Source organism: Lontra canadensis, unplaced genomic scaffold (assembly GCF_010015895.1).
Source record: "Lontra canadensis isolate GAN:19392208 unplaced genomic scaffold, GSC_riverotter_1.0 scaffold125, whole genome shotgun sequence".
In the NCBI taxonomy this organism is placed as follows: Eukaryota; Metazoa; Chordata; class Mammalia; order Carnivora; family Mustelidae; genus Lontra; species Lontra canadensis.
The window spans coordinates 4,471,912-4,485,174 of NW_022631119.1; the positions used below are offsets into that span (position 1 = coordinate 4,471,912).

Below are 13,263 nucleotides of genomic sequence, written 5' to 3' on the forward strand. Positions count from 1 at the left end.
TGCTGACTCAGGGCTTGCTGGCTTCGGTCCCTGTCACTCTCCTGAAACTACCCTGACCAAGATGGTCAGTGACGTCTTCACCCCAGTGACCTCTACACCCTGAATCTCTCCTCTGTTATCTTTGTGGCATTGGCCACTGTCGGCCATTTCCTCCCCTCCACGATACCTGCTTCCCTGCGCATCTGGGCCATGCACTTGTGAGAGCCCTGCCTTCCCTGTCAGTCTCTCCCCACCGCTTCACTCCTTGCTGTCCCTGAGCCGTCCACCTTCCAGAAGAGCTGATAGTTACCATGGTCTCTCTCTCTGCCAGGTCCCTGTATGTAAATGGATTAGGTCACATAGTCCTTACAACAACCCTAAGTGGTAAGGACTATTTTTTATTCGCTCTCTCTTTTTAAAATATTTATTTATTTATTTGTGAGAGAGAGCAAGCACATGCGTGCATAAGCAGGGGGAGCAGTAGGCAGAGGGAGAAGCAGGCTGCCCACGGAGCAGGGAGCCTGATGCAGGACTCAGCCCCAAGACCCCGGGATCATGACCCGAACTGAAGACAGATGCTTAAGTCACTGAGCCACCCAGGTGCCTCTGTTTTTTATTCTCATTGACAGAAGTGGAAACTGAGGCACAGGGAGGTGAAGTGCCATGCTCAGGGTCACACAGCTAATAAGCAACAAAGCTGGGATTAGAACTCAGGCAGTCTGGCTCCAGAGTGCACTGCCTCCAGACTCAACCATTACTCTAGTTCAATAAAGAGTGTCCTTTCCCTCGGCATCAGGCCCTGGCCGGAAGTCCCAGCCCTACTCTCTGAGCCTGGCAGTTTTAAGGAGAGAATCTCAGCCAGGGAACCAAAAATCACCATGTAGGAACTAAAATACACCTCATTCATAACTTTGAAGTGATTCTTCTCAGAAAAGGAAAGCATCAACAAAGTGAAAAAGCCATTTATGGAATAAGAGAAAATATTTGCAAATCATAGATATGGTAAGGGGCTAATATGGCAAGAAACTTACATAACTCAATATCAAAAACAACAAAACAAAACAAAAACAACAAAAAAACACAAAAACAAACCAAATAACCTAATTTTTAAATGGGCAGAGGATCTGAATAGATATTTTTCAGATGACATACAAGTGGCCAACAGGCACATGACGAGGTAGGTCCTCAAGGGGGCACCTGGATGGCTCCATCGGGTAAGCGTCCAAATCTTGATCTCCGCTCAGGTCTTGATCTCAGGGTCATGAGTTCAAGCCCCACGGTGTGCTCCGCACTGGATGTGGAGCCTCCTTAAAAAATAAGTAAATACAAGGGGCTCCACATGGCTCGTCATCAGAGAAAATGCAAATCACACCCACAATGAGATACCACCGCATACCTGTGAGGATGCCTATTATGAAAAAGGCAAGAGATAGCAAGTGTGGGCGAAGCGAAAGAAAAAGGAGCCCTTGTGCACCGTTGGTGGGAATGTGAAATGGAGTGGCCACTAAGGAAAAACCACATTTTTTCCTTAAAAAATTAAATTAGAACTAGGAAATGAAATTAAAAATAGAACTGCTGTCAGACCCAGCAGTGCCGCAACTGGGTATATATCCAAAGGAAACCAAACCATTGTTTCAAGGAGATATCTGTGCTGCCGTGTTCATTACAGCTATTATTCACAATAGCTGAGGTATGGAACTAACCTAGGAATGTGATATGTAATGGACTGTTATTCTGCCTTTAAAAAAAAGAAGGAAATCTTGTCATTTGCAACAACATGGCTGAACCAGGAGGGCATTATGCTAAGTGAAATATGCCAGATATGGAAAGACAAATAGTTCATGGCCTCACTTACATGTGAAATCTTTAAAAAAAAAAAAAAGAAGAAACAAAAAACAAAAACAGAAACTGAACTGGTAGAAACAGAATAGAAAAGTAAGTGATGTGAAGGGCTCAGGCGTGGAGGAAATAGGGAGAGGTTGGTAAATGGGTACGAACGTTGAGTTATAAGATGAATTTAAGGGGTGCCTGGGTGGCTCAGTGGGTTAAGCCTCTGCCTTTGGCTCAGGTCATGATCTCAGGGTCCTGGGATCGAACCCCACATCGGGCTCTCTGCTCGGCAGGGAGCCTGCTTTCCCCCCTCTCTCTGCCTGCCTCTCTGCCTACTTGTGATCTGTCGGTCAAATAAATAAATAAAATCTTTTTTAAGAAAAGGATGAATTTAGAAAATGAAATGGGTAAAGATCCCTCCTGACCAGAGCTTCACACACAAGGTTTGATGTCATTTACACAACATTTTGTAGGTCAGTATCTCTGTGTCACAGAGTTATGATCTATAACTTGAAAATTGCCTTGGTTTTTTTCCAGAGTAAAGAATTCATTCACATGATTTGAACAGCAAAAATGTAACAATATATGAGGTGGGAAATCTCACTCCCACTGTTTTCTCAGCCTACTTCCCTCCTCCCCTGACCTCCCCCGCTGCTGTGAATAACATTAGTTTCCTTTATATCCTTGCATCGTTTTTTTTTTTCTTCCAGATTTTGTTATTTTCCTCCTTTCTTGCATAATTGGCAGTGAACTACATACATTGGTCCATATCACTTAATAATATATTCTGGAGATCAGAGAGAGCATATGGTTTCTTTGATGATTCTTTGCTGACAGACACTTGCTTCTCTCCTAGTCTTTTGCTTTTACAACTCGTGGACAGTTGTGCAAGTTGTGTACTGTACAGAGGTACAGTTGATAGCACAGATACTGTATATTTGTACTGCAGATTTCCAGTGGGTGGGAGTAAGTGTGCTGAGGAAGGCTTCTTTTGGACCACTAGCAATGCCGGCTACAACAAATACCCTTGTACATAATGTCATTCTTTATGTGCAGTTATATCTAAGAATATACTTCCAAAAGCAGGATTTCCGGGTTAAAGAGTAAATTCATTTGTCATTTGGGCAAATTTTGCCCTCTGTTTTTCCCTCTCATTAGCAACCTGTGAGAGTGCCTGTTTCCCCACAGCCTCGCCACCAGACCGCATTGTCAAATATTTGGACTTTTGCCAATCTGATAGGTGAAAAACAATATTGCTGTGCAGTTTAAGTCATACCTCCTGGTGTGAATGCAGTGACGCATCTTTTTCTGTTCTTTCTTTTGTATTGCCTGTCCAGTGAACTGACCATGTCCTTGGCTTATATTCTTTCTTTCTTATTTTTCTCCTTGAGTTCTAGAGCTCTTTATATATTAGGCTGATTATAACTTTGTTAATTATAGGAGTTGCACTTGTATTTCCTAGTTCATAATTTATCTTTTGACTTTGCTTATGGTGTTATTATATATATATTTGGCTATGTGGAATACTTTGATTCTCATGTAGAAAGTCACTTAAAATATCTTATTAATTTTGGGGGCACCTGGGTGTCTCAGTGGGTTAAAGCCTCTGCCTTTGGCTCAGGTCATGATCCCAGGGTCCTGGGATCGAGCCCCGCACCGGGCTCTTTGCTCAGCGAGGAGGCTGCTTCTCCCTCTCCCTCCCTCTCTGCCTGCCTCTCTGCCTACTTGTGATAAATAAGTAAAATCTTTAAAAAATATATCTTATTAATTTTTAATGAAATAGGTAAGACAAGAATAAATTCTTCTTGTAAAGAAACGCAGAACTTTTATCACTGCGGTCGAGGTCACTTTTGGCTCCCACCCACAACCCTGTTGTCATCCCACCTTTCTTTCCAAAAACTGCCACTGACAGCCACTCTGGTGTGCTTCTCTCCAGATGTTTATTTCTAAATTTCTGTTCATCCATTTTAAAAGTATAGCATTGTTATCTGGTTTCCCAAATCCTTTATGGTTGACAGAGTTCACACTTTGCAAGGCACGTCTTCATTGATAAGTAAGTACTTTGCAGATTCCAAAACACCTATTACAGTGTAGAAAGCCCTTTCTGGTGGCTGAAGACACATTTCAGGATACTAACTTATTCTTGGTCAGTACTGTTTTAAGGTTTTTTTCCTATTATTATTTTTTTAATAGTCTGCAAATATTTGGGGGTATATCTCATAAGTTCATCCATTTAAAATGTACAACTCAATTTTTTTTGGCATATTCACAGAATTGTGCAACCATAACTATAATCTAATTTTAGAACATTTTAGTCACCCCAAAAGAGAAACCCTGTACCCTTTAGCAGTCACTTCCCATTTCCCCCACCCAGGCCCCTGTCAAAGGCTAATCTACTTTCTGTCTCTATAGATTTGCTTATTCTGGACACTTCGTATAAATGGAATTGTATAATAGATGGTCTTAAAAGACTTTTCTTTTGGGGTGCTGGGTGGCTCAGTTGGTTGGGCGTCTGCCTTCAGCTCAGGTCATGATCTCAGGGGTCCCTGGGATAGGCTCCTGCGTTGGTCTCCCTGCTCAAGGGGGAGTCTGTTTCTCCCTCTGCTCCTCCCCCTGCTTGTGCGCTCTCTTTCTCTCAATTAAATGGATAAAAATTAAAAAAAAATACTTCTATTTTGTAAGGATATTTAGTTTTCCTTTTATAATAACAAACCGTAATGTCATTATCATTCCTAACCAAAAGGGGAATAAAAAAACGAAACGAAAAATATCCACAATTCTTTAAATCATCAAATATCTAGTCATTGTTCGCATTTCCAAATCTCATAAATGTCACATATACCTTAAGAAATGTTTTCTGGGGGCGCCTGCATGGCTCAGTCAATTAAGCAGCCGACTCTTGACTTCAGCTCAGGTTATGATCTCAGGGTCTTGGGGTGGAGCCCTGCATTGGGCTGGGCTCAGCATGGAGTCGTCTTGTCCCTCTCCCTCTGCTCCTCCCCTCAACATACTCTTGCTCTCATGAATAAATAAAATCTTTAAAATAAATAAATCCTGGGGCGCCTGTGTGGCTCAGTGGGTTAAAGCCTCTGCCTTCGGCTCAGGTCATGATCCCAGGGTCCTGGGATTGAGCCCCGCATTGGGCTCTCTGCTGAGCGGGGAGCCTGCTTCCCCCTCTCTCTCTGCCTGCCTCGCTGCCTACTTGTGATCTCTCTCTCTCTGTCAAATTAATAAATAAAATCTTAAAAATAAATAAATAAATCTATCTTTAAAAAATAAATAAAAATCTTAAAGATATAAAAAAATAAACAAGGTCCACCCTTTGCAACCAGTTGATATTTCCTTAAACCTCCTTGTATCTACTGCTTCCCCTCCAGCACTTTTCCTTTTCCTTGTAGTTGATCTGCTGGAGACCCAGGTGTTTGGCGCTAGAGAGGAGTACTCTCTGATAGAAATACAATGTGAGCAGGGCACTTGGCTGGCTCAGTTGGTAGAACATGCAGCTCCTGATCTCAGGGTCAGGAGTTTGAGCTCCATGGTGGGCGTAGAGTTTCCTTTAAAAAAAATTAGTAATACAAGGGCGCCTGGGTGGCTCAGCTGTTAGGCGTCTGCCTTTGACTCAGGTCATGGTCCCAAGGTCCTGGGATCAAGCCTTGCATCAGGCTTCCTGCTTGGCAGAAAGCCTACTTCTCTCTCTCCCACTACCCCTCCTTGTGTTCCCTTTCTCTCTGTCAAATAAGTAAAATCTTTAAAAAAAAAAAATTAGAAATACAGGGGCGCCTGGGTGGCTCAGTGGGTTAAGCCTCTGCCTTCGGCTCAGGTCATGATCCCAGCCAGGGCCCTGGGATCGAGCCCTGCATTGGGCTCTCTGCTCCGCAGGGAGCCTGCTTCCTCCTCTCGCTCTGCCTGCCTCTCTGCCTACTTGTGATCTCTGTCTGTCAAAAAAAAAAAAATATAGAAATACAATGTGAACAATATGCATAATTTAAATGTTTCTAGTACCCCTGCTTTTAAAAAGCAAAACACACAGGGTGCCTAGGTGGCTCAGTTGGTTAAGCAACTGCCTTCAGCTCAGGTCATGATCCCAGAGTCCCAGGATCGAGTCCTGCATGGGGCTCCCAGCTCCATGGGGGGTCTGCTTCTCCCTCTGACCTTCTCCCCTCTCATGCTCTCTCTCACTGTCTCTCTCTCAAATCAATAAATAAAATCTTTAAAACTTAAAAAGCAAAACACATGTGCATGAGGTCATTTTCAACAATATATTGTATTTAAACTTATAGATCCAAAATATTATTTCAACATGTAATCAATATTAAAAAAAAAACTTTTCCATATCTTACATCCTTTTTTCATGCTAAGTCTTTGAAATCCAGTATGTAAATCTCAATCAGCACCCACCCTGATTCAAGGACTCAGCAGCCCCAAGTGGCCCTCAGCTCTCATTAGAAAGTGCCTGTGCTGTTTGTAGAGCTTCCCACAGTTTCCATCTGGCTGAGCCAACCTTCTAGTGTCCTGTAGCACGTTCCTCCTTCCCCTGTGTTTCCTGTAAACTGAGACTTTTGGTCAAGAAGCCCATCAGATGCTGGTTCCGTTTGGTTGGCTTGTTGCTTTGTTTTGTTGGCATATCCTCTGTGGCACTACCTACATTCATCAGGAGGCAAATCCTTCCCCGTTCTCTCTCCTTTGGTGAGGTCAGCAGCTACTGATGTTCAGTACCCAGACATGTTCGTGCATGAGCGATGGCAAAATGACAATATGCTCATTTTTTGCTAATATTCTCATTTCTAGGGACCATTTGTCAAACATCATGTGGTTTCCTAAACACAAAGCTTCATAGGATCCCAAGGCGCCTTACAGATATGTGTTTCACAACATGCTTTTTGGTTTCTTTATGGTTTAAAAGGCAAGTTCAGGATTTTTAAAAGGACTTTTTAACTTTCAAAAATTGTCACGAAGGAGCAAAGTCTTCTCTGCTTTCAAGACACTTAATTTAAAAAAAAAAAGATGCTTAATTCACTTGATAAAATGTGTCCTGAGCATCTGCTGTATGTAGCAGCAAGTGGAACAGACTGAGATCCCTCCTCAGAGCGGACAGCCCAGTGGGAAGGGGCAAAAATGGGGTGCCTGGGTGGCTTAGTTGGTTAAGCCTCCAACTCTTGATTTCAGCTCAGGTCATGATCTCAGGGTGAGATCATGCTCTCAGGTTGAGATCTCAGGCTCTCAGGTTGAGCCCCACAGCACTGGGCATGGACCTGGCTTAAGATTCTCTCTCTGGCCCCCACCAAAAGTAAAGAACTAAACAAAATAATTTCAGGTTATAATCTGTAGTCTGAAGGAAATGAGCAGGATGGCGTGAGAGAGAGCATGAGTGGAATAAGTCCTGGCAACTGTGTGGACGGGGGATGCCTTTCCAGAAGAGAGCATTGAAGCTGGAGCTGAAACATACCACTTGGAGGTGTGGGAGGTTGTGGCATCCCAGACAGAGGGGGCAGCAAGTCTAAAGGCTGAAAGGCGGGAACTAGAGGGGTGCCAAGGGAGGCCAGCATGACTGGAGAGGGCTGTTGATGGGGAAAATGGGAGTGGTAAAGTGTCAGAGGGGAGGGACACAGCAGACATGCTGAGCCTGGTTGGGTGCAGGAAAGACTCCTGCACTCAATTTTTTTTTAAGATTTTATTTATTTATTTGACAGAGATCACAAGTAGGCATAGAGGCAAGCAGAGAGACAGAGGGAAGCAGGCTCCCCGCTGAACAGAGAGCCCAATGCAGGACTGGATCCCAGGACCCTGAGATCATGACCTAAGCCAAAGGCAGAGGCTTTAACCCACTGAGCCACCCAGGCACCCCCAAGTCTCCAATTTTTAACCTGAATGAGATGGAGGCATGGGACGATTCTGAGCAGGGAGAGGTGTGTCCTTAGATGTTTATAGGGTCACTGGCTGGGGATTGAGGGGGAGCAGGGAGAGCAGGGAAGAGGTTGCCGTGAGAGTCAGAGGGAGATGATGCAGGACCAAAACCAGGGTGGGACCATCGAGGGGGCAGATGTGTGTGGGTTCTAGATCTGTGAAAGCAGAGCTGACAGATTTGCTGATGAATCGGGTGTGGGTGGTGAGACAAAAAAGAGGAATCAAGGATGACTCAAAGGTTTTAGCTTAAGCAGCTGGGTGGAGAGCGATGCTATTCCTGAGATTGGTAAGACAGTGGGAGGAGAGGTTTTGAAACCAAAAGTTCAGTTTAGACTATTTCCAGTTTGGGGTAGAGATCCATGAAAAGATGTCAGGTAAGGGCATTGGCTGTTAACTATCTGGATTCTGGGGCGAAGTTGGGGCTGAGATGTAAATTGGACCATCCTTGGTGTGGGATAGTGTTCAGAGCCTTGGGCCTCAGTGAATATCTCCATGGAGAGTGTGTTTCTCAAGAAAGGGGTGCAGATTCCAGGAGTAGTGTCCCCAGCCTTTAGAAGTCTGGAATAAAGAGGAGTCCAGCGTAGGAAGCTGAAAGCAATCAGAGAAGGAGGTATTTCAAAAGAAGGGGAGTGGGAAATGGATGATGACAAAGAGAGAGCTGCAAATCACAAGAGCAGAGTCCAAGAGGAATGGAGGGGATGGAGTTCCAGGCCTTTCTGTAGGGAGGGGGTCTTTTCAGAGGGGCAAGTAACACACCACATCATAAGTGGAGAAGGCAGGTCGGTGCAGCAAAGGTAGATGGTGAGGAGTTCCTGTATGATTATGTCTCCACATTCTGTGGTTTCTAGAACCCTTCATGATCTGCAAAGCGGGTTACTCATTTAGAAAGCATTTTGCAAAGTTCTTGGCTACAAAGCACTTTTTGGAGCCAGAAGATTTCACTTCTATTCATATCCTAGAGCAGCATTTCTCAGACTACATGGTGCAATTCATCTTTGGGTCATGAAGTTAATTTCGTTAAGTCATGACCAGCATCTTTAAAAATACAATTGAATCGAACATGGCAGAGAGTGTTGCATAGCAAAAGTCAGAATTGTGTCATGAACCCCTTTCCCTGGATTCGCACTACAAAATGCATTCTAGCTGTGCGTGCAGTCAAAACATTTGACTCAGACAAACTGCTCTAGAGAACTTCTTGCCAGAAGTGCATAGGAGATCAGCACAAGACTGTTCAATGAAAGTGTTATCTGTAAAGCAAAAAAACCGGAAACCACCTGAATGTCCAGTATCAGGAGGATATATGGTGTTACATTTATTAGAAATACTACATAACAAGAAAAATGAATTTGTTTGATCGATCTGTCAACATGGGTAGATCTTTAAAAATATAGTTGAAGAAAGCAAGTTTCAAATTATATGATTATAATAGCAATTCTTTATTTTTTATTTTTTTAAATTTTTTTTCTAAAGATTTTCCTTATTTATTTGACAGAGAGAGAGAGATCACAAGTAGGCAGAGAGGCAGGGTCGGGGGGAGGGAGCAGGTTCCCCGCTGAGCAGAGAGCCCGATGCGGGGCTCGATCCCAGAACCCTGAGACCATGACCCGAGTCGAAGGCAGAGGCTTAACCCATTGAGCCACCCAGATGCCCCTATAATAGCAATTCTTTAAATTTAAAAAAAATGCAGGGGATACTATGTATTTTTGTGAGAAAATGCCAGGATATAGGTAGTGGAAGTATTGCAACATGTTGGAAGAAGAGATCAACACCAGGATAGTGGTTACTTTGGGAGAAGGTGGGGGTGGCATGGGGTGGAGGGGATGGGACAAGCATGCACAGAAGGCTCCAATCATACCTGTAATGTTTAGTTCTTAAATATATAGCATTTGAAAAATATGTGCACATGAGCATTTAATTCTGGGGTGATGGGCATATGACTGTTTGTTTCTAGTGAAATTCAGAGCCCTCCACTGCGTCGAGTATCAATGATATACTTGCTGGAAAGGGGTGGGGGCAGCCCAAATGGGCCTGGGGAGAGGTTTGGGGTGGGAGGTGATATGAGTCAGGGTCCTGTCGTGGAGGGGCTGTCCTGGAGGAAAGGGTAATTACCTACCTAACTTGGAGATAGAAGAAGCTGTGTGCAGAACTGTAGGACTGACTTTTGGGGGTGGGGAGGGACATGGCCAGCTCAGGGAGGAAGTCAGGGAGAGCAATGCCACGGCTCCATTCTCTTCCAGTCCCTGATCCCAACTGGACAGACCCTGCCTACAACCACAGGGTCCCTGCCCCGGGTGGGACAGGCCATATGTGCCACCCAGCAGGGAGGGTAGACAGCAGGAGTCCACGGCCCGTGGAGAGCCTGGGGCAGCATTTCTTGGCCATTCAGCACAACTGCTGAGTTTTTTCAATCCCCATCTTACCATCTCTGAAAAAGGAATGTATCTTCCAGGAGGGTGGCCCAGCTTTATAGACATGCAGCATGCTGGTATTTTGATAGCTGGTACAGCCCCATCTGTGCCAACCTGTGGGGTTTCAGCCTTGGGTGCTGTTTAGGGTTCTGGAATTTTCTGTCTTTATGAAAAGTCCATAACTGTCTTTAAGAGGAACACTGACGCTCACCCGGCCAGCCCTCTGACCTTTCCCACGCACCCCTGCCTGCCCCAGGCTATGGACAGCCAGAAGCAGTTCACTGGCCCAGAAATCCAGTTCCTGCTTTCCTGCTCCGAAGCCGATGAGAACGAGATGATCAACTGTGAGGAGTTCGCCAACCGCTTCCAGGAGCCCGCCCGCGACATCGGCTTCAACGTGGCTGTGCTGCTGACCAACCTGTCTGAGCATGTGCCCCACGACCCACGCCTGCGCACCTTCCTCGAGCTGGCGGAGAGCATCCTTGAGTACTTCCGGCCCTACCTGGGCCGCATCGAGATTATGGGCGCCTCGCGCCGCATCGAGCGCATCTACTTTGAGATCTCAGAGACCAACCGCATGCAGTGGGAGATGCCCCAGGTTGGTCGGCCCGTGCACCTGCATGCTCGCCTCCCCCAACCCCTGCGCATGCTCCTCGCATGCTCGGACCCCCACAGGGGCGGACACCCGCTTCATACAGCCACCCTGCCAGCCCTGGGGGGCTCTTGCTCCACCCGTGCAAGCCCATGCCCACCCTTTCGCCCCCATGTTGTGGGCTCTGCAGTGCCCTTGCACGTACCCGGGTCTCCCCTGCCCACCCCTTACAGATTTAGCCCAGAGATGGATTGCACGTGCAGCAGCGTCGCTGTGCCCCCACTCGCTGCTTGAACACCATGCCTGCCCTTTGCACGCTCACTCTGGGAGCTCCAGTGTGTCCTTAGAGTTCTAGTCACACCCACGCCGTCACGTACTGGAACATGGTGGTTGTAGATCGTTAATACATCTTCCTTGCTTGTCTTCCCAGCAGCCCTGGTGTGCCCTCTCTTTTACACACTCACCATAGGGGCTCTGGGGTACCTTGCTATGCTGGTCTGCCCCGTACCAGTCACCACGTGTTCCCCCAGATGCTCTCTGAGGTCCCAGCACATGATGTCTACTTGGGGTCCACATGTGGGTGCACACCTCTTACACACCCTGAGGATATGGTCCTGGCACACTATATGGTTGTCCATCCCTCACTTATTCACCCCCCACATGCCCTGTCTGGCATGCCCTCGATCTCCTGTGCACACTTGGACCACCCTCCAGCTTACCCCATGAACCCCAGACTGTCCTTGGTGGCCAGGCTGATCCTTGGCCCAATGTAGCCTATCTCAGCCTCTCATATGCCCACCCACAGATGTCTGAATGCACCTTTCACACCTACTTGCTGGAAGGTCACACTCGTGTGGCCCTGGCAGGCCCCCAGCCCACCTCACACTTAGCTTGCATGTCGCCCGCATTCTCTGTTCTCTTGCACTCCCCTTACACTCACACTTCTCCTTTGTTCCTCACCCACACACTCCTCCCACATGCTCTCGCACACCCCTCCCATCTCACACTTGTGACCCATGAGGTTTGCACTCTCATCACCCCCTCAGCAACTGGGCCCCTCATGTCTCCTCAGTGATACTTGGCACAAGCACACCTGGGTTGTTGTCCTATACTGAACCCTGTCCTCATATTCTGGGCCTTAGTGCACTGACTCCCAGGACCCCTTGCATGCTCATGCCTGCCTCACGGGCACTGATGCTATGAATTGTAGCCCCCTCCTGCACTAACACCCCCGTCCGGTTTAGGCCCCAGGCCCTTGCGTGGCCACCCTGTGTGTCTATGTCTACCGTGGACACTTGAGCTCCACATGCTGGCATCCCTCCCCCATCCTCCCATACCACCACCCGGTTCCTCCTTTAGTCCCTGGTGCCCTCTAACAGGGCTCTTGCACGTCGGCCCCCTCACTCCACAGGACAGCTCAAGATTTTGCACATTTCACCTGTGTCCCTCGGGGCCCGATTGCGTACGCCCCACCCTCACCCATCTGGCATAAAAGTGGTTGCACCATCCTTGCACCCAGGAGGTCTGCCACATCCCTTCACCTGCAGGAAGCCCAGGTTCAGCACAGACCCTTCACACTTTTGTACAAGCTCTGGGAGCTCCACCCGTCTTCCCCCACCTCCCCTTCTCACATGCTCACCACATGTAAACTCTTTCTCTTAATTCCTGGACACACCCAGTTCTGCCTGCTCCCCCCTCCCATTCCAATATTCTCCTGCTTGAGGCCATGTATGCAGCGTGGACCTCGGTACTTTGCAGCCTTCTAATAGCGAGCGCTGTCCGGATCCCTCGGCATCTCTGAACTCATTGAATCCTCACGCCACCCCCATAACTGAGGTTCTATTAATATCCCCCAGGTTCGGGGCGGGGGGCAGGGCGGGGGACTGAGGCCCAGAGAGTTACGTCTAAGTCACCCAGCTCCCCAGTGGCAGAATCAGGGTTGGAACCCAGGCAGGCTGGCCGGCTGCAGAACCTTCGCCCTCCACTCCTGCGCTCCATCTCTCAGAGGAGCGGATAGCCTGGATTCTGGAGCCCGCTGGTGGGCTCCAGCCCTCCATCTACCACCTCTGGGCTGGCACCCTGAGGATGTGACTTGCTAAGCCTCCATTTCCCCAGCTGCGAAACGGGGAGCCGAGCCCCTCGTCTGGGATCGTTGGTGAGGGTTCAATGAGCTCCTCGCTGTCACACCCTCGGTCCGGGGGGCTCGGTGGCGACCCGCGCGCTCACTCCGTGCCATCCCCGCCCCGCGCGCAGGTCAAGGAGTCCAAGCGCCAGTTCATCTTCGACGTGGTGAACGAGGGCGGCGAGTCCGAGAAGATGGAGCTCTTCGTGAGCTTCTGCGAGGACACCATCTTCGAGATGCAGATCGCCGCGCAGATCTCCGAGCCCGAGGGCGAGCCGGAGGAGGACGAAGACGACGGCGCTGCCGAGGCGGGCGCGGAGGGCGCGGAGGAGGGCGCGGCGGGACCCGAGGGCGCGGCGGGGCCGGCGGTGGCCGGCGTGACGGCGCGCGCGGCGGCGGCGGCGGCGGCCCGGGCGCTGCGCGGCCTC

The 13,263-nt window shown here is 48.1% G+C and overlaps 1 protein-coding gene across 1 annotated transcript in view; it reads left to right on the forward strand.

Annotated features, from left to right (window-relative positions):
* The window catches only part of RYR1 (ryanodine receptor 1), a 110,039-nt gene that overhangs the window by 82,872 nt on the left and 13,904 nt on the right, over nt 1-13,263 (forward strand). Inside the window, 2 exon segments of the mRNA XM_032841976.1 lie at nt 10,378-10,719; nt 12,967-13,233. Of these exon segments, the coding sequence (XP_032697867.1) occupies nt 10,378-10,719; nt 12,967-13,233 (609 nt within the window).